The sequence below is a fragment of the Anastrepha ludens genome, chromosome 6, assembly GCF_028408465.1.
Source record: "Anastrepha ludens isolate Willacy chromosome 6, idAnaLude1.1, whole genome shotgun sequence".
Classification (NCBI taxonomy): domain Eukaryota; kingdom Metazoa; phylum Arthropoda; class Insecta; order Diptera; family Tephritidae; genus Anastrepha; species Anastrepha ludens.
The window spans coordinates 29,031,214-29,052,698 of NC_071502.1; the positions used below are offsets into that span (position 1 = coordinate 29,031,214).

Here is a 21,485-nt window from a genome sequence, read left to right on the forward strand (position 1 = left end):
GCTCGGCCAAACACCCAAAAAGGGTCTACGCGCCAATTATATATATATATAAGTAAAATAAAATAAGTATTTATTTAAAAAATATCATATTTACTTAATACTATTTGTACATACATTCTGTCAAAAAAGTACCGGGAATTGTTCAATCAAACGCAAAATAATTGTTCAATCATCAACATTTATTTTGTCGCCTTCAAAATAGGCTCCATGCGAAGCAATACACAAATACCAACGATTAGTCCAGTCATTTTAAGCACCTTTTAAACACGTTTGAAAAGATCTTCTCAGCTCCTTCAGCGAATTCTCCTTAATGGCCTCTACCGACTCAAAGCGGCGTCCGCGGAATGGCAATTTAAGTTTTGGGAAAAGGATAAAGTCAGAGGGGGTTAAATCCGGTGAATACGGTGGTTGTTCAATGATATTTGTCGAGTTTTTGGTCAAAAAAGTGTTCACAATATGAGCCTTGTGAGCCGGTGCGTTACTATGGTGCAAGATCCATGAGTTTTTTATCCACAAATCGGGCCGTTTCCTACGCACATTCTCTCTCAAACGTCGCATAACTCCCAAATAATATTCTTTATTTACCGTCGAACTATTTGGAATGAATTCCAAGTGTACAACACCATGGTAATCAAAGCAAACAAGTAGCATGACTTTCACTTTTGGCCGACTTTGACGTGGTTTTTTGGGTTTCGGCTCATGTGGATAGCGGCATTCAGCCGCCGGTTGATTAGTTTGCATGTCAAACTCATATACCCACTTCTATTCACCTCATCATAAATGCGTTGGGCTCGAATTCACTTGTTCAAGCATGACTTCGGCCACCTTCTTCCGCTGATTTTTTTTGAAAGAAATTCAACTCTCTTGGAACGAGTCGAGCAGCCACGCGTCTCATGCCTAATTGATGGTGTAAAATATTGCGAATTGATTCGTGAGACACGCTAAGGTCACGAGCTACCTCGCTCGAACTTATATGATGTTTTGATGGTTTTCCAGCACTATTTCCTTGACTTTGCCAACGTTTTCATCCGTTGAGGACGTTGATGGGCGACCAGATCGAGGCAAATCTTCCACCACTTCTCGGCCCTCTGCAAAAGCCTTATACCACTCGTAGATCCGTGTTTTTGATAAAGCACACTCGCCATAGGCTTTCTGCAATATTTTCCACGATTCGGCACACGAAATCCCGTTCAAAACACAACATTTCAGACAAATTCCTTATTTGGTATTTTTATCCATAGTGGAAGCCGTAGTGCCAAAAAACAAGCTAATTGACAGATCACGCTCAAACTCTGCGACATTATAGAGGACAGTTGGAAGAACATTCCAGCAAAAAAAATTTTGACATACTTGTATGTGTAACGCACGCTTTTTAAATGAACAATTCCAAATATTTTTTTGACATTGTTCAAAGAAGCCGCGCCACAGCCGAACTCAATTAAAAATTTCTTTTGGCGCTTGCCACTCCACTTCGATCATAAAAAGCATCACTGTTGCGCAAAACATAGAACGGTTGATTGCATCTTTTACAATATCTATGCTTCGGCTAACGAATGACTGGCTCAAGGATATTCCCCACTGCTCACCTACAGGTCGGCGATAACATCAAGTTGCAAAAAATCGCAGTGCAGCTAGAACCTTGTAATATAAAAGCAGAATTTAGAATTAAATTCGCTTGAAGAATTCAAGATTTACCTGTTTTTCAGTTGAAATCGCTGTTATTCTGGAACCTCTAAGATGACTGCCAACCTGAGAAATTAGGTTCTCAGTCAGGCCTGGAGTTAATCGGAATATTTATTGGAACTTCCCTGCAGCCAAGTGTAAAGGATTGTTCACAACCCAGAGCAACCGTCGATCCCCTGCTTGAGGGTTCACTAACTCCTCTCCTCTCCGATAAGTCGTAGGCCAAATACTCGCCAAATACATATTCGCGTTGTTTTAATAAGTTTTTATTAATATAATTTCATAGTTTTAATTCAAATTACTAATTCTGGCTTTCTCGTCTAATTTAATCACCAAAATTCTTGTCGTTTAGCTTGCGATAATCGACAAATTATCGTTATGAAATGGGTTACCGAATAGCAAAATCGTTAAAATTGTCGTTAAGGAAAGAAAACAATGCGAATATCGTTAAAAACTGTTAGTGAATCGCAGTACTGTTACCTCTAAGCCATATCGAACTTCTTGCGAATAAACAGAACGCGTCATTCAACCCTCCATAGCGACATTTTTTCTCGAGTGCATTACAATGTCCATTTTGAGAGTGGCTCCTCTAACCAAGACAAGCACCAATTGAGTAAGTATATAAGTAATCAGAGAAGGGAGAAAAAAAACTTGCACATTGACAAACATAACTTTCAAGAGGCATAGATACTTAGAAACACAAAAATTGAAAAAAAATGAAATAAATCCATGCTCAACTTTCATTAGTCTAACACTTCTCTTTAAATAACGATATCGATTCGCGCCGAATAAACAAACCTATCGACCAACAACGACCTACCAGCGAAGGCTCTTCTGAAACGTAATTTATATTGACTGTTTCAATAGAAACAATTGGAGAAGGTCAACTAGTTTTAGTTCAAAATAAGTGAAGGAAAAACAAATTATTTTGTGTTTGCCCAGAAACATTAGCACCCACCCTTTAAGAGTTGGTATGTTTGAATGCCTGAACTGGAGCTGAAGTAGTAATTTGCGTGTGCAAACTAAGCAAAAAATCGATACCTAATCAATGCCACCAAATACTTTTGCAACTCTACAAACCCTTTAGGGAAAACCTGAGGTAATAAAACCAGTGCCATTTCGAGGGCAGAGAAGACAAAGAGAGGCGGCAAGTACGCGTAATATTTCCTAGGAAATAAACCAGTCTATGCCAGTAGATAGCTCTACAGAATATATACAATACAGGTATGTGGGTAGCTTCCTATGGTGTAGTTTTGTATCACTCACTAAGTGTTTACTTTGTCTTTAACACCTGGTGAACTTACAAATATGCGGCAAAGCAACTGCTCACCAGAGACATACAAATATACGGCAAATCAACTGCTCACTAATGCGCTTACATGCAGGTATACAAGCGCATTCGTATGTAGCTCCTTCACAACTGCATACAGCTGCTGTCAGATAATTATAACCTGGGGGGCCGACCTGCTGCTTCCGAGCAATGTGCGGCTCTTAGGAGGATCATTTGTGGCTCTCGATAAATGTACCCGCGATCCTTTTAGATTTTCTCTTAATTTTTTTCTAAATTCATTTGAAATTAACACAATTCAAGCTGGTTTCCCCATTTCCGATATATTAGGTAGGGGAATAAATTCATAGCGTTTTTGCCGAAGACTGTTATTTAAATAAAATACAATAAGTCTTTTTTTCCTCGTTCACTCCACTCGGGTGCATAGGGCCTCGAAGAGACTCAGTCTTGCGTTGGCTTCGTTAATCTGTTTTTGATTTCTGACAGGGTAGGCAGGCTACCAGTCCTAAGTAGTGGAAATGCCCACCTATCGTTGCTTAGGAACAAGGTCTTCTTACTGCTAGTAGCGCCATCTGTGTATAATATTTTTCTGGAAGATGGTTGTGGATCAATAAGTTAATCAATTTGATATTCGCCGTTGCTGTTTACAACCTTTTCCCACTTCTCGGGCAATTTGTTGATGCCATTGCGCCACAAATCGCCTGGTCTGATGTCAAAGAAGTTGTTGAGCCAGTTTTTCGTTTTTAAGGACCTCTTTATTACCTTCATTTGGTTTGACAGGGAGCGTAAAAGATGGTAATCGGTCGGTGCAAGGTCCGGAGGATACGGCGGATGTTGAAGGACCTCCGATTTGAGCTCTTGGAGTGCGGCTTTGACGACTTGTGTAACATGTAGCCTGGCCTAGTCATGAAGGAGTATGTATGGTTTGACCATGACGATCAGATCGTTTTAGTCATGTAGTCTCATTCATGCGGTGTAGCTGAGCAATGTCGAGCTGCATGTTGACAGAGGCATTCTTTTTGATTATTTCCCAGTGCACCATGGGACTGGGAGCCACCAAATACATATCATGAACTTTTTTTGATGAGGATCGGGCTTGACTATCGGCTTTGAAGTATCTTCTGGAGCCACTTCCTATCCTCTGGGTAGCTTCCGCACATGCATTTGAGTGCGAGCTAATATGAGAGGCGAAGCAACCCAGGATATCTGGTTTTGCGCTGGGTTCGTCGCGAAAATCCCCCAACTCTCAAATGAAAGGAAAAACAAAGTTTCGGATGAGAACTGCCCACTCTAAACATCCCTCCGAATACCTGAATCACAACTGCCCGAAAACAATGTGTCTGATGAAAACTGCCTACTCCAAGCATCCCTTCGAATACCAAAATCACAACTGCGCGCAAGGTATGAGGGCAGAATGCATGCACCCAGAGATGTGAATACCCGATTCTGCAAGAATGTTACTCATTGCAGGTTCCCCTCTTGGCAGTTCATCCGCAGTTCGTTTCTTCAATGTTCTGTTGTTCCGATGTCCCGGGTCCAAGATAAAGGCAACTCAGGGTGGGATGGCTATTTCTACTTTATTCCACCAGCTTAGAGGTTATTGTAGCCAAACGCAGTGCATGGATTGCAGCATCAGTGCTTGGGATTCAGCTGGTGGTACAGTGTGATATGATTTCGTTTTATGAAACCTCCATTTTCACTAATAGCCAACAAGCCACTCCCTGCCGGTGTCTTAGCGAAATAGCTGAGACATGCTGCACGCTGCTTCTCTGGATTGTAGAAACTTACCTCATTCCGTTATTAGGAATACCTGGAATGCTGCAGGTATTCCGGTGCAAACCTGCAAACTACTTATAAATGAACATTCGTCTCATTTTCGCAACGAAGGAGGAAGCTATTTGTCAAGTGACTGTAACTTTGGCTGGCAATAAATGCTTAACCCACGAAAGCTCAAATTACTCTCCGTAAGCGGAACCGAGAAGGTTTCTGTAAGAGTTGCTGCCTTTTGGTGGAGGGGAAAACTATATAGCACTTTCTTTTTCACTGCTCGTCACTATCTAGCCGAAGTGCTCAAACAAACTTGACGATCACAGTTCCACGAATATCAATGACCTGAGCGTCACTTTGCTTCAGGGGACTGGAGACTGGGGAAATTGTAAACTTACAATACACCACCAAGGGTTACGATCGTACATGTTTTATGGAAGCGATCGCCCAATCTAATATAATATTACCTGTAAATAGGGTGATCAATTTCGAGGTATCGGATTTTAAAATGAAATAAAACAACGAAAATTCAAATTGATTGGCAATCTTTATCATCTTTATGTAGAACCAGTCATGTCATTTATTTTTCAAAGATAATCCATTTCAAATGTTGGCTGCAACTGCGCCGTAATTCGGCCATCCGTAAACACCAATTTTGAATGACTCGCTGTAGAACTTCGGTCGGTATCTCGTGAATAACTTTAGTAATATTGGCTTCCAATGCCTCAATCGAAGCTGGTTTATTCAGAAGGCATTTATGCTTTACATACCCCCACAAACAAAAGTCCATACGGTCTTGGTGACCAATCTACTGGTCCGAGACGAGAGATAAATTGTGCACCGAAACGACGTCGCAGTAAATCCATTGCTTCACGGGCTCTATGGCAAGTAGCGCCGTCTTGTTGGAACCTTGGGATGTTGTTGTGGAGATCAAGGGCTTCAACTTCCGACCCCAAAACGTCGTTTATAATAGCACGATAGCGTTCGCCATTTACTGTTACATTGGCGGCAATCTCGTCTTTGAGCAAATATGGGCCGCTGTATCCTCCAGCACATTGACCGAACCAAACGGTGGTCTTCAATAGATTTGATGGCTCTTCTTGAATGGCTTCGGGTTGCTTTACAGCCCAAATACGGCAATTTTGCTTATTGACGTAGCCATTAAGCCGAAAATGAGCCTCAGCGCTGAACAATATAAGTTGGCCTGAGCGTGCAATGAACACTTTCCACAGAGCGTCGATTTTCATAAGACGATTGTGAGATTTGTAAACGTTGTTAAGGCGTAAGTCTTTCCATGATGAAAAGTCAGTGAATACTGAAAAAAATTATGTATTTAGTTTGCCAGGAGTTACGCATGATCTGTCTGGAAGACATTTTTTGGAAAAAGTACCTCTAATCTGATCATCTGATCATCCTTTATAAGATATTTTTGCGAAAAAGTTGTGGTCAAAAATTTCTAGAACCATGTTCAACTGTTGCTACCAATTGGGGGGTTTAAAAAATGTGTTGTTTTTGTTGTAAGCGCTTTTTTCTTGTGGAAATGTCTGGATTGAAGTCTTTGATCACTTCTGAGTTTGTGTCCCTCCGGTAGCATAGACACGACTGTTTAGCATGCAACGTTGGACAATGTTGCTAATAAGCCGCCAACCAACTGTATATCCACTTCACAGAAGCTTATGATACCGGTATGTTACGAGTAGTTAAGCAACAGCTGTTTCTATCAGCTGTTAGAATTCCAATCAAAACAACTAGAGTAGCTGCAGCGCGCCGCCAATCACCAAGTTCAGGCAAAAATATCGACCTCCACTTCGACGTTCAAGTTAAAAAAGCCACACCAGTCTAATCGCCATCTAGTATTGAGCAAACTACCAAGCGTGCATGTTTCGTGTTTCCAGCTCGTAAAGCACGGATATGCCAAGACACTGACGGGCATAGTTATGTACATACATAAGTATGTATGTGCGTGTATGTGTGTAATAAAGCTACTGTTGCAATAAATAATAGTTAAATGCAGTTTTTGAAATGCACTCACATAAACATTTGCACGTATCGTGTTTCTAAGTAGACAGCAGTTAAACGGAAAGAAACGTTCAATGCAGAAACGTAAAATGTGAAAAAAGTTGAACAAAGAAGCTAAGTAATTTATCAAAGATGAGATCATATTGAACAATTTTTTTAAAGCAGTGAAAGTAATTGCAGTAACAGTGCACTAAAAGACGTTGGTTGCCGTTTGTTTTTTTTGTTTTTGGTTTTTTTGCAAAGGGGAAATAAAAACTACAAAGTTTTGTAAAAAGTGAAATATTATCTAGAAAATATATGTCGCCTACGCTCAGTTGCTGATAAATGATACTCATAAATAAAAAAAAAACTGCGAAACACTTGCCACAAATACGTATCCACAAAATAATGCATAAGTTTTGAATTTCATTTGGGAAGTCGTGGCTTGCAGTAATCGACTTCTAATCGAATACTCGTGGCAGCAAAAAAAGGCAGCTCATTCAGAACCCACCTACAGGTAAGTTATTTATGACAATTTATTATTATCATTTTTCCACTTAGGGGGAGTTTTCTAGACACCGGGTATACCATTGCTGCAACGGCAGCTTTGACGATGTATTAGGCATTTTAAACCCCTCATCCGCAAAACAAAAAAAATTACTATTTTTCAGGAAAGAGATGCGAAAAAATTACTACAAATTTAAGCAAAATTTCTACTCATTTATAGGTATATATTTTTTATATATATTTTTTTGTGTTCCGACTAGTTCATAAATATTTACAATTGACTAAAAAGTAACTTGGATTACACTGGCTACATTCAGTAGTTGGGCTGCCAGTTGCGGTCTTAGAGTCAACTCTAACAAAACGGAGTTGGTGCTATTCACCAGGCAATACAAGCCTTCACCTTTTAAGCTTCCAAGACTTAACAACCAGTGTCTTACTCTCCCTTCGGAAGTCAAGTATCTGGGTGTAATACTTGACCCCAAGCTTTACTGGAAGCTGCACATAAAAAATCGAGTTAAGAAGGCCAGTATAGCCTCTACGCCTATAAATCGATCTTCGGCAAAAAATGGGATCTCGAGCCACGTGTCGTACTGTGGATGTACAATTTAGTGGTTCTGCCAATTTTGACATATGGTTTGCCTTCTGAAGAGCTGCAACCCCACTAATCTAGAGAGAGTGCAGAGAACTGCATGTGTGGGCATCACTGGTGCTTGTATCATAGAACATGTCCCACTGCTGCGCTCAACGTTTTTCTGCACTTACTTCCCGTGGATCTGCAAGTTAAATCCATTGCTGCTAAGAGCGCTATTAAGATGAAGCAGATTGGCTTCTGGAGGCAACTTCCTTTAGGACAGAGTAGCATTTTGAAGCAGATCTCCCCTCCCTTCTCTGTACCTCGCACTGATCTCTCTATCCGCAAACTGCGTTTTGATGGTTGTGCTAGGGCTATCTTTCCGAGCAGGCAAGATTGGAAAGAGGAGAGAGTCGGCACTGACATAGGTACCTCTGTTTTCACTGATGGGTCCAAGATGGAATCTGGAGTAAGAGCGGGGGTTTTCTCTAAATCAGCCAACATTTCGATCTCCTTTGAACTGCCGGAAACGAGCAGCGTTTTTCAAGCAGAGGTCTTCGCGATTCTGCAGGCATGCAAAATGCTTCGGGATCGCTGTTGGGAGGGAGACATTAATATTATTTCCGATAGTCAAGCTGCGATCAAGCCCCTGTCGTCACCGTATTTCAGTTCTCTTCTGGTGAACTCCTGTAAGGAGGACCTCAAACGTCTCGAACGTGCAGGAAACATTTCCCTTATCTGGGTTCCTGGGCACAGGAATATTGCCGTTGAAATTGCCGATGAGCTTGCCAGCAAGGGGTCGACAGAACCGGTTTCAGTTGCCCCCTTCTCAGACATCGGTGACCCCTTGACCGTTGTTAAAGGGAAACTACACAATTTCTTTCTAAAAAAACGCAAGACAGATCTCCATTTGTCTCATCGTGTACTATTTCGAAAACGCTATGGCCTAAATAGGATATTAAGGGAACGCTTAAGGTGATTGCGTGTTCACTGGTCACTGGGTGATCGGTATTCATGCGGAGAAGCTTGGAATTCCGTACAACCCCTATTGCAGAAGCTGTGGGGATCCTGCAGAGAAAGAGACGGTGGAACACTTTCTCTGCAAATGTCCGGCTCTGGCGGCTAGGCGCTTGAGATTCCTTAGCGTGCTCTTTGGGAATGGCTTAAAGAAATTTTCCAGCCTAGATCTCTTTTCTCTCCCCCACTACATCAACAACACTGGATGACTGTAGTTGGTTTTCTCTTATCTAAATTTTTTCGCAGGTAGTCGTCCACATTATGGTATCAAAACGGCGCGTAAGTACTGCCTACCTACCTACCTATGTAATTTAAATACGACAGCATTATACAATTTTATGGATATATGAGTCTTAGTGAGTCTTAGCCTTAATCTGCCGGTTGCAAATAGATTATGGGCTTCTTCATTGATGTGCTTCCTCCACACTATGAAAATATCTTTTATATAATTTCCATAAAACAAGGACTTAGCTCATTGCTCGTTCCAACAGTGAGAGTACCAGTGAGAGCCCATAATATGGGGGCTTGTTCCCAAGAAAGTTGGTTATAACTAGACATCGGATTCTTATGCAAGTGCATATTTTTGTTTAACATCACATGAAGTTCGCACCTAGGTAGAAACTCATCATAATAAAATATTCAATTTGCATAAAAATCCGATCTCGAGTTATAACCAAAAAAGTTCATTTCGACTTCATTCATTGATTTAACAAAATTTGTATTTCTCCCGAGTAGCCGAATTGTCAATCAATTACTTGATGGCGCAAAACTAATCAACCTATCGATGGACTTATAATTTTGTAAAAGGATATTATTAAATTTTATTGGGTTTGGTAAGTTTCCGTCCTTACTTAGCCAAAGTTGCAAATTATTTAAACAACTAAACCTTTGACATTATGTGAAGTATGTGCCATTGGAAGCTACAACTTTACTCCACCTTTCAAGCAGCATACGGATTCCTCTCACGACAAATCTGAACTCTTTTAACTCGATCTAATCATTGCTCTCGTAAGAAGTGAGCCGTTCTCCAATAAGGGCTGACTGAATTTATCGGAACAGATGCTAATCCGAAGGTGCAATCTCTGGAGAATACGACGGTTGAGACAAGATTTCCCTATTCAGTCCCTCTAAATACTTCAGGATCGATTTAGCAACGTGTGGCCTGATTTTGCCATAAAGCAAAATCAGTTTCTCATATCTACCGTCCCATTGCGGCCTCTTTTCTTTGAAAGCTCGATTCAAACGCATTAGCTGCTGTATCGGTAACGATCGGCAGTGATGGTTTCAGATGGCTTATGGTTAATACATGACACCCTTTTGATCTCACCAGATGCACGACATGACCTGTGAAGCGTGAATATTTTTTTTCGCTGTCGATGGACCTGGTTCACCTGGTAGGCTCCAACATTTTCGACGCTTAGGGTTATTTCCATTGCCAGTGACGATGCAATGCACAAAACGTTTTCTTTTCTGCCGTTCAAGAAGCATCTCACACTTCACCAAACAGCTCCTGATGTCCTTCGCCTTCATTTGTGTGGCACCCAGTTACCTGCTTTCTGGACTATGCCCATCGCGTGCAAAGGCTTGCCGACAGTTGATCTGTCAACATCCAACTCTTTAGATATATCATCAAGGGTTAACCAAGTAATTGTTGCAGTTGAGTATCTTCGAATTTTTCCGGTGTTCCTTCGCGATCTTTATCACTAACGTCGAAATTGCCAGTTTGGAGGTGTAGAAAGCACTACTTACAAGTTGTATTTGATGGAGCGTGATTACTGATTTCCGTAAATATTGATCAACATATGACACATTTCAGCTGCACTTTTCTTTAAAAGGTAATAATGAAGCATGGCTTCTCGCAAATGCTGCTTTTTCGGGACGAACGTAGACATTTTTGACGTCAGATAAAAGAGGATCTTTAAGCTTCAAACCAATGGCAACTATTGTGATCGAGACCTCACATATGCATCTTCAAATCACCAGTATACTACTAGAGTGAACACAAAAATAGTATCAGCAGCGACACCTCTTTTACGAGGGCGGAAACTTATTCCCATACCCATATATATCCGGATTCGTCAACTGATGACAGCAATGAAAAAATCCTAGCAAATAATTCGACTGGACGTAAAAGAAGCCGTAACCTTGGTAAATGGGACCGAAATGCCCAAAAGCATAACAAAATAAAAGATTTAAGATTCAGAAATAGGAATGAATGTTTAATATCTGAAAAAAAACATTTGCAAGTCTGCTGTGTCGATGTCGTCAGAAGTGCATTCGAATAAATCATTTCGAATGAAAGAAAAGCTGCCAAGGAGGCATTATATCAGTTAGAGGGTCAAGTTGAGCAAAGTATTTTTTTAAAGGGTATATCAAAGTCAAAAAAATAAAAAGAAGGCGTCCGTAGAATAAGAGTAAAATTCCGAGATCACGTTCTTTCAAGTATTATTCTCGAGGAAACGGAAACGTATTTCAAAGATACCTATCAGAAATATTTATTTTCAAGTAGTTAAGATATATCACGTATATAAGCAAATCGGTCCATAGAAATGATTTTCCATAATGTCTCGACTACATCGCCACCTTCTTCTTCTTAGCGTCGCAGTCCTAGGTCCAAAAAACTAGTAAACCTTTCCAGACATACTCACGACAAGACACTACAACTTCACTACCATCGGTGTAATGACTTACGAGTCTATAAATTATAAAAATAAACAACAAATGGCAAAAATAAAAACTCAACACAATTTCACAAATCTATATGTAAATATGTATGTATTAGTAAAAACGTTCCTTTTAGAGTCAAGCTTCTATTAAAATTCCATATGAAACTATTAATTTGTGACAGGGAAATTGTGCATAGTAAAGTGCAAACAATAGCCGTATTCTTTTGTGTATGACTTGCAAAAAACACACCAGCTCGTTTAGCTCAGAGTTGGCAGCGCTGGTATAAACTGTCATTGATTTTAATGAATTGAAACTTAACAAACTGATAATTAAAAAAAATTTACAATTTTTATAATTTTGCCCCATTTGCTTTATTTTATTTTATTTTATTTTATATTTTTGCTTTCGTTGGGCGAAATATTTTGATGTTTGAATGGAGTTTTTTAAGCTCTTTCTATGATCGATCACAATTGAACTTGGCAGCACTCACACCAACCAAATCTCGACCTCACAAGTTGGATTCAACTGGGTTAATTTATGAGAGTTGTGTTGTTGCTTTACATGTAATAGCCTAGACAAACGGCGGCATTAACCGGAATTACTAGTGTAGTTAATTCTCATTAAAATTGTAGTATAGCAGACGGTGACGAGTCTTGTCGACGAAGCCTCTCTCGTACAACAAATCCAACATCGAATTTGCGCTCCTTTACCTGTCAGCTGTAGACATCGCAAGGTTCTTAGTTCTACCTGCCTTGCCTCGTCTATCGCATCTCTTGAATGGCAGCCTTTGCTCTCACGAGGAAATCAACCAGCCGGGCAGAGGCACCTTCCCCATTAAGACACCGGGTATTCCGGGTGCATGCCCTTAAATCGCTATCCTTGGTTCTTTTGCTGGGGTCCTCATCACAACAGGAAGTTCTCATCCGAGGCTTTGTTACTTTTTCATTGGGGGGGATTTTCACGTGGCCGGTCCCAAACACAGCGCACAACTAGCTATCCTGAGATGTTTCGCCTTCTCTCGTTGGCTCACTCCCGAAGGGGTGTACGGAAGCTACCCAGAGGATACTTGGGCTAATCCCGGAAGTTGTGTGTACTGCTTGAACCATATGTAGAAGAATCGTCCTGGCCACTCTGAAGTGAGTAGCGATCAGTAACTTTCGCCACTTGCGTGGACTTCTACATATGGAACCATCCTCAACTCGCATTAGTTGCGCTTAGTTCCTGAGATAATTCCGAATTAAGTAGTTGATCCCTATTAACTCCACCTTCTGTCTAGTCTATAAATCTACGTTTAAACGAGTGTTCTTTTACAACACGTGCACAAAGGAAAACAGCTGATGTAGTCTGTGTATTCAGGCGGGACACATTGGAAAATTATTAGGAGAAATATGAAGACTAATATGCCAAAACTCTTCAAACTTCGAGTCGATTTGAAAGTAGTAAAGAGGAGAAGTATCTTAACTGCAGTTACGTAACAGACAGCAGGTATTAGTCACTTTCAGTGACTTATCACCCAAAAATCATTAGGCTGGGTTGGGTAAGTTTTCTGTATTAAAAATTCTATTCTGAATATTGTACGAAGAATGAAAAAAAGTGCGTAATACCGTTAAAATAACTAATGCTAATTTCAGAAAGGGTTCAAATCGGAATTTAAACATAAATTTATCTCTCATCTTAAACCACGATCTTATATCTTTATTATCAGAGATTTGTGCATTACGACATTCAAACACTGACACATCGCATCAGCCTCGATTGCCTGCCATTAGCGCAGCGAAGCTGCAATGCAAATAATTATTTTATAAATAAAAATAAATATTACATTTTAACTTACATTGACAATAAAGGCAGGAGCTCATGCAGACCGGTTCACTTGATTAAAGGCAATAATTTTTATGGAAGAAAATGGTTATTAAAGCAAACGTATTTGATCTAGTAATAAATGGGTGAACACTGTACTTTGCTCGAAAATACACATATCCAATGATCACAAAGTACCGGGAATGTTTAATTTAAACGAACCGAATGCGTAGGGCACCATGAGTACCTTCCATTGGACCAGACAGTCAATAAAGAATATTATTTATTATCATTATATTATATAACGGCCGGGAATGTGGCAAACAATTCTTGGATTTTGCATGATGATAACGCGCCATCGCACCGAACCCAAATTGTGCTGGATTATTTGGGCAAACACCAAGTAAATTCCATCGTGCAAGCACCGTATTCACCTGATATGGCCCCGGTGCGACTTCTTATATCCCAAGTTGAAGTTACCACTTCGTGGAAGGAGATTTCAATCGATAGAGAAGATCAAAGAGAATGCGACGAAGGAGCTGAAGGCCATCCTTTCGCCGGCCTATCATTTGTCTGCGTTCATTGTCATCATGTCTCAGCCTTCGAATAATTGTTGAGGCTACGTTACAACCATAGTTCCACGTTTCTTCAGATTCTAGTTTATATTGCAATAGGCTAGCAGCTGTCTTGCTCTCGCTGATATTTGAGCGCCACATGCTTCGTGCCCCATCAAATCTAGAGCGCTCTAACGGGACATGCTCAAACATTTCATATTTTTCTTGGCAGTATAGGCAAAATGGGGAGTCTGTGTGTGCTTGTATTTGTACAAATACTGCCTGAAACAGCCATGCCCAGTAAAAAACTGTGTCAGCATAAAGCTAACGTTTCCATGTGTTTTCCGGATACATTTCTGTATGTCGGGGATCATAGTCAAAGTGATTCTTCCCTTCCCACTATCGTTCCATTTGGTCTGCCAGTTTTGCAGAGCGGTATCATCGATCCTCTGTAGGGTGTCCCTCAGGGAGGCTCTGTCACCAGATGCCCGCGCGTTTTTTGAATGCTGGTATTTTTGTTTCATACATTTTACCTTTATATACAGGGGGATTCTGCCTGTTATTACTCCTGCTGCTTCGTCAGATATGGTCCTATAGCCTCTAATGATTCTGACATTGCATAATCTGTACGCCCGTTTAGCCTGTCTCAAGTAGCTGGAATACGCCCCACACTTCCACAGCGTAAAACGGGACGAGTTGCAGACGCTTGCTAACAATGTTCTCATTTGTTGCCTTGGTCCACCCACATTGGGCATCAGTCGCGATAAAGCCGCGCAGGATTTTGCAGCCTTGGAGCTTGCTTGAGCCTTCTGTATCATTACCCTTAAATATTTTATGGTATCTGTTGGTGTCATATTGTGACCACCAACCTTTATTTGAAGGTTTTCAACTTTTCGTCTTACGAGAACTGATGAAAGCCGCTACCAAAAAAAAATTGAATAACTTTTTTTTCTTTTTAAGTTATCTGTTCCATTTTTGTTTTAATTTGCAGATTGATCTTTAAAATTTACTAAAATGGATAACTGGGACACGCAAACAAGAATTTGGATAGTCCGCCGCTATCACGCACTGGAGTCCGTAGTTTTGGTACAGAGAGAGTACAGGCGGATGTTTGGCGGCGATCCCCCGAGCAGATGGACCATAATGAGACTGGTGAATAATTTTTCTGAGCAAGGAACAGTCGCAAGAAGGCCTTACATCGAAACCCACCAGTTCGGACGGAGGAAACGATCGCTGCTGTAGCTGCAGCTATACAAAGCAATCCAAGGGTTTCAACAAGAAGCTTATCTGCTCAACTTGGTGTCAGCCGACAGTCTTTGCAAACAATAATGCACAAAGATTTAGACTTATTTCCCTACAAAATTCAAATGGTTAACAAACTGAATGCAGCAGACTTGCCGATTCGCTTGGAATTTTGCCAGAAGATCCTGCAAATGGTGGAAGAAGACCAAAACATGTTAAACTGCCTTTTCATGTCTGATGAGGCCCATTTCGATTTAAAGGGCAATGTGAACAAACAAAATTGTCGAATATGGAGTACTTCTAACCCACAGATACTCCACGAGACGGAATTGCATCCTCTTCGCGTGACAGTGTGGTGTGCGGTTTCTTCACGCTGTATTATTTTGAAGGGCCTTATTTTTTTTGAAGAAAATGGTCACACCGTTACGGTTACTGGAGACCGTTATTTGAAAATGCTGAAAGAATTTTTCTATCCAGAACTACGCCGAAAGAGAATTCCTTTCAACTCTGTGTGGTTTCAACAAGATGGGGCAACGTCTCACATAGCCCAGACTGTTATGACAGAGTTGCAACGAAAATTTCCCAATAAACTGATTTCAAGAAACTCCGAATTTCGTTGGCCCCCCAGGTCGCCTGACCTTACTGCACCTGACTTTTTCTTGTGGGGTTTATGTAAACAAGAAGTTTATAAAACAAAGCCAACAAATTTGGATGAACTAAAACAATCCATTCGGGCAACAATTGCGGCTATTCCTGTCGCAACTCTCAAAGCAGCAATGAACAACTTTTTACTAAGATGCCGCACTTGTGTCAACGAGCATGGGGGGCATTTAAATTCAATTATTTTTAAAACTAGTTAAGCTAATATACATTTAATAAAATTTAATGACCTTCAACTTGAAAAAAAATAAATGAATTCCATACACTAAAAAAAAAGTTATTTGAGTTTCTTAATGTAGCAAAATTCATCAGCCACCCTGTAGTTGGGTCTTATGGTCTACTAGTCTTAGCCCAGACGATTGTGACCATTGCTTAATTTTATTGATGGTGTCCTCTACCCTTCGTGAGACCTCTTTTAGCGTTTTACCTAAGACTACAGCTAGGTTATCTGCATACCCAACAATGCTGGCTTGTTCGTGCTGTTCAACGTGGAGTATGAATCTGCCGAATTATCTGATAAAGCTAATTACTTCATACTTTGATAACAGAACCCTATGGTATAATACAGACGTAGGCCCCAAAAGCTATAAGGTAACTGGAGGAGTTCCTCACGGTTCTGTACTAGGCCCGGCTCTGTGAAGGACTGGGTTTAACGTTGGCACATCTGTGTTACTTCAGAAGGGTCATATTTTGAAGGAGATAAAATAAATTTGCCTGAAATTTAACTCTATTTTGTTTTATTTCAATATTTTCGATACCTTCTGATCATAGGGTACATCAAAATATAATTCCAACTAACGGTACTTCGCAGCAGTAGAACTTCAGCAGTTGAAATAGTGTGCTTGATTTATTGGTTCACATGAATAGAGGCACTCTGTTTGCCCACTTTATTTATGCATTAAAGCTATGAAGGGATCTTTTTAAGCATCCATTGAGTTTGTTCGAAAACTTCTTTATTCTATTATAATAAAATGGGAAAGCAGAAAGCTTTGAGAGATCGCGAAAAAGAACCAATCGGTCTCTTGACCTCAGAGGGAGTTCGAATCGCCAAATTGCCAAAAACATTGGTCGAGGTGCAAATGTTGTGTCTCTTTTCGTGAAACAATGCGCCTTCTTTGGCAAGAATTACTAAGACAGAATTGCTTTGGTACCGAGGGAAACCCGGAAAATCCTTAGGAATGCATCACATTCCGCACTTCCACCAGCAGAAATTGAAAAAATGGCAAATGTTGCAGCCAGCAAAGCCATCAATCGAAAGGCTATTCTAAAACGCCACATCTGAAGCATAAAAAACCCATCTTTAAATAAATTTCGCAAAGAACGCCACCTCGATTTTGCAAGGGACCACGTGGCTCGGAGTTCTGTGACAAATAACGATCCCTGTGAATGGCAAAAAGTAGTATTTAGTGATGAAAAGAAGTTCAATCTGGATGTGCTGGATGGATAGAACTACTATTTTCATGACTTAAGAAAGGCGGAAAGGTACTTGAGTCGACATCACAGCCGTGAAGGTGATGTTATGGTATAGGGAGCAAGATCGTGCTGAAAATTGTCGTGTTCGAATTGAAAATTATGGGCTACAAAATGACGGGAAACAAGCTAAATATAATTAATACAAATTTTTTTATCGAAACATAACATCAATATTTTGCTTTACAATACATTAAAAATACAGAATTATGGCCTAAAATAAGTTTTATACAGAATTTTAAAATCCAGAATATTAAATTTATTTCATCTTGCCTTTACCGAATTTTGAAAATACAGAATTATGACTCAAAAAAATTCAGGCTGCTTAGAATTATTCTCATTTTTTTCCAGAACTTTTAGCTAAAAGAACATTATTATGCAGAATTTAGGACCGCCTCCATTAGCCTTGGTCAACAAGTCGAAAATGCTGAGAAAACCAATCTCGTTTTCAGGCTACGCCTTCGATTCTTTCGATTATGAACATATGAATAGGTGCAACTAGGCCGCGGTGCAACTAAACGATATTTTCGCTATCCAATATATTTTATCTTCGAAATCTAGCCCACTAAATTGGCGGGCATAAAATCGAAAAAAAAAATCGTATTGCCATTTTGATTTTTGAAAAACTGATATCAGCGATCCCAAAATTTCCGAGTAGTAATTTGTCTCAACTTAGTTAAAGACACAAATAAAACTTTATAACAAATAAAACTATGCAAATAAATTACAAATGTACACTGCATGAACTTCTGAGCAATAAATGTTTTATTATTTTATTATAATTGAAATGTTGCTACTTAATCGTTACTTTTGCGGTTATATTAATTTGCAAGTGTTTTGTAAGCCTTTACTTGCGTTATTTAGCGTTAATCAACTTATATAGGGTAGGCCATGTAAAATTTGCTTCTTGAATCGGCTATAAAAAAAAAACTAATCAATATTTTTTCAAACTTTGTTTTTTATTTTGAAGATTGAACATTGTCATTTATGAATGAAAAATAATATCGTTCAAATGACTGCCACGACTGGCTTTACAGTAGGCCATTCGATCAACCCAATTTAAAAAAAAAAATGGCCCGATGATGCCGCCAGACCAAAAACCACACCAAACAGTGGCTCGTTGTGGATGCATTTGCTTCTGTACAGTAATGTGTGGATTTTCTGAGCCCCAAATCCGACAATTTTGCTTATTGACGTAGCCACCGATGTGAAAATGAGCTTCATCAGAAAAGATGATTTTTCGGTAAAAATGCTCATCTTCGGTCAAACGATTTTCTGTCCATTGAGTGAACCGAAAACGCATTGGATAGTCATTAGGCTAGTCTTGCACCAATTGAACTTTGTAAGCCTTCATACCGAGATCTTTATGCAAAATTCTCCTCAAAGAAGTGCGAGAAATGTTGAATTCTTGAGAACGATGACGAGTTGAGGTTATTGGATGTTCATGCACATTTTCGGCTACAGCAGCAATGTTTTCGGGTGTACGCACTGTAGGAGCACGTTCACGTGTTGTTTTATTCATTAACGATCCACTTTCACGAACACGATTAACAAATTGATCCACAAACTGTCTTGTTGGCAAATCTTTTTTTTGGAATTTTTTTTTCAAATTTCCCACAGTTTGAGTAGAAGACTTCGTAAATGTCAAACCTTTAAGTAATTTATCAACACATTTGACATGTCATTTGTGTTATCATTCTCAAAAAAATATGTGGTTCAAAAAGCAATCGCTATATGGCCCACTCTGTATTAGGTGTGCAACTAATGAAAACACAACTTTATTTTGAAAAAATGGTTACAGTGGAACATTGAAAGTATTGCTCATCGCTGGCTACTACTTTTTCCCATCTTTCTGGTAGATCTCGTATACCGTCGCGGTTAAACGGTTAATCTTTTGAGGCTATCCACGGATCAAGCCATTTTTTGATGTCTTCATATGAATGGAACGGCTGGTCAGCTAGACGATGTGCTATCGATCGGAACAAGTAATAATCGAACGGCGCGTAATATCTATAGAATATGGCGAGTAGGGTAGGATTTCCCATTTCAGTGTTTCCAGGTAGGTTTTAATGAGGCCGAGCGTTTTCATGCTGTAGAATTACTTTTTCATGCCTCTCCGCGTATTGCGGCCACTTCTCACGCAGTGCTCGGCTCAATAGCATCAATTAAAGTCGATACCGATCCACAGTGATGGTTTCGCTTGGTTTTAACTTTTCATAATAAATAACACCAACTTGGTCCCACCAAATACATAGCATAACCTTCGCAGCGTAAATATTCGGCCTAGGCGACGACATAGAAGCATGAACGGGCAGTCCGCATGACTTTTTTTTCTTTGGATTGCTGTAATGAATCCATTTTTCATCACCCGTAACGATGCGATGAAGAAAACGATGCGATAAGGAACCCAAGTACCCAAGTAATCGCTTGGAAATTGATTGGCTAGTAACCCCTAATACTGAAGCAAGCTCTTCTTGCGTTTGACACGGATCCTCATTGAGCAATGCCTCCAATTCAGCGTCTTCGAAGGTTTTTGGCCTTCCTTCACGCGGACGGTCGTCAACATTAAAATCACCATCTTTGAAGCGACGGAACCAATCTCGGCACGTTGTTTCACTTAAAGCAGCTTGTCCGTAAACTTTTTGTAGCTCTCGATGCGCTTCAGCCACCGTTTTTTTTCGACTGAAAGAGGAAAATCAACACTTCCCGTAAATAACGATTATTCGGCACGAAATCAGACATTTTTACAAAACCAAAAGTGTATGATACCAAAACGAAATCACTAATGTGTCAAAGCAGTTTGTTTTCCATATGTCTAAACTTGGTTAATGACGTTTAGGTTATTTTAGAATCGACTAGCACACACTACTGGCGGCATCCATTGACAAACAGCGGAACTTAGTTGCGCACTTAATATTTAATTTCTATTTTTTGTTTTTTTTGGTATTCCTAGATCTGCACAAGGTGGCATAAAATTAATTATGGAATTTTGTTTTTAAATAACTTTTTTACTAAATTCACAAACAAGGGTAATATTTTAAGCGATGAAAATCTTTATTTCGACAACAGCTGTTCACAAGTGTCAAATATGATTGACGTACGACGCCATTTGTAAAAATTATAAACATTCCGATAGGATGACTAATTTTTCCCCACCGTGTATACATATACATACATTTACCAGTATTTAATTAATATTTTTTTGACATTTTACAGATTTCCAAACAAATCTTCACAACTGATATTAGACTTTACGCGAAGAAAGTCATAACAGTTTTATAATTTTATAAATTAACGTAGCACAAAAACAGACCTCAAAACCTCAAAATGAATAACTCGGAGCTGGAGAAGTTACAAAATGGTAATTTAGCGCACAAAGTTTTAATTGTGAAAAGACTCGATAAAACGAAACCACCGAAGCCATTGGGCGAACGCAGAAAAGCTGTATTGCGACAGGTAAGTCGAAAGAAATATTTTTTATTTTTGTTTTTGGAAATACAAATATAAATAAAATAGAAGAATATTGAGAATAATAATGAAACACAATTAATTATTCTCCAAAACCATGTGCACAGGAGCTGATGGTACTCCTCGGAAACACGTGTGTAGTAGCATCTGGCATGTCCGTAGCCTTGCCTTCCGTGTCTCTCGCTCAACTGACAAATCCAAATGATATTTACCAACTCAACACAGAGGAGAGTAGTTGGTTCGGTAAGTACAATGAATGTCACCACCGGTGATCCACATACTAGTGTCTGTTTACAAAAAACAATAAAAGTTTCAAATAAATTAATAAAAAATATGTGTAGAGCAAACATCTCCATTGCGATTTACTGCGAGTTCATACTTCGCCCAATGTGTCGCCCGACATTTACAAGGTGGAGTCCAAAATGAACAAGACTGGACTCATAAAAATGTTTTTGATGGAGTCATCTTTTTAATGAGTTAGTACGTGGGAAGTTACATCCCTGGCGGACTTCCAGTGAAAGCTTGGTGACATTCGGTGCAGTCGTGTCAGTATATTTGTGTTATCGCTACAAAAATGAGTTTTAAATAAAGAGCTAATATCAAATTTTGTTTTAAAGTCGGTAAAACGTTTAGCGAAGTATTTGAATTGATGAAAAAAGTTTATAGCGATGGTTGTCGATCTCGTGCCAGAGTTTATGAGTTGTTTATACGTTTCAGAGATGGTGGTGAGGACGCCCAAAATCAGTAATCACCGAAAACTCCATCAAAATTGGAATGGAAATAGAATCGGAGT

The 21,485-nt window shown here is 39.6% G+C and overlaps 1 protein-coding gene and 1 long non-coding RNA gene across 10 annotated transcripts in view; one reads left to right on the plus strand and one right to left on the minus strand.

Moving 5' to 3' along the window:
• Positions 1-21,485, plus strand: part of LOC128867548 (facilitated trehalose transporter Tret1-2 homolog) — a 48,592-nt gene that overhangs the window by 19,728 nt on the left and 7,379 nt on the right. For 2 of the 9 annotated variants that reach the window (XM_054108891.1, XM_054108892.1), the window contains exons 2-3: positions 20,441-20,680; positions 20,800-20,935. In XM_054108891.1, coding sequence (XP_053964866.1) covers positions 20,552-20,680; positions 20,800-20,935 — 265 coding nt within the window. In that variant the 5' untranslated portion in view covers positions 20,441-20,551. Of the gene's footprint in view, positions 1-6,742; positions 7,254-20,440; positions 20,681-20,799; positions 20,936-21,485 lie in introns of all 9 variants that reach the window. The other 7 variants (XM_054108883.1, XM_054108885.1, XM_054108886.1 and 4 more) reach the window with 7 other exon arrangements.
• Positions 1-21,485, minus strand: part of LOC128867552 (uncharacterized) — a 66,816-nt gene that overhangs the window by 1,706 nt on the left and 43,625 nt on the right. The gene's annotated exons all lie outside the window — the stretch shown is intronic.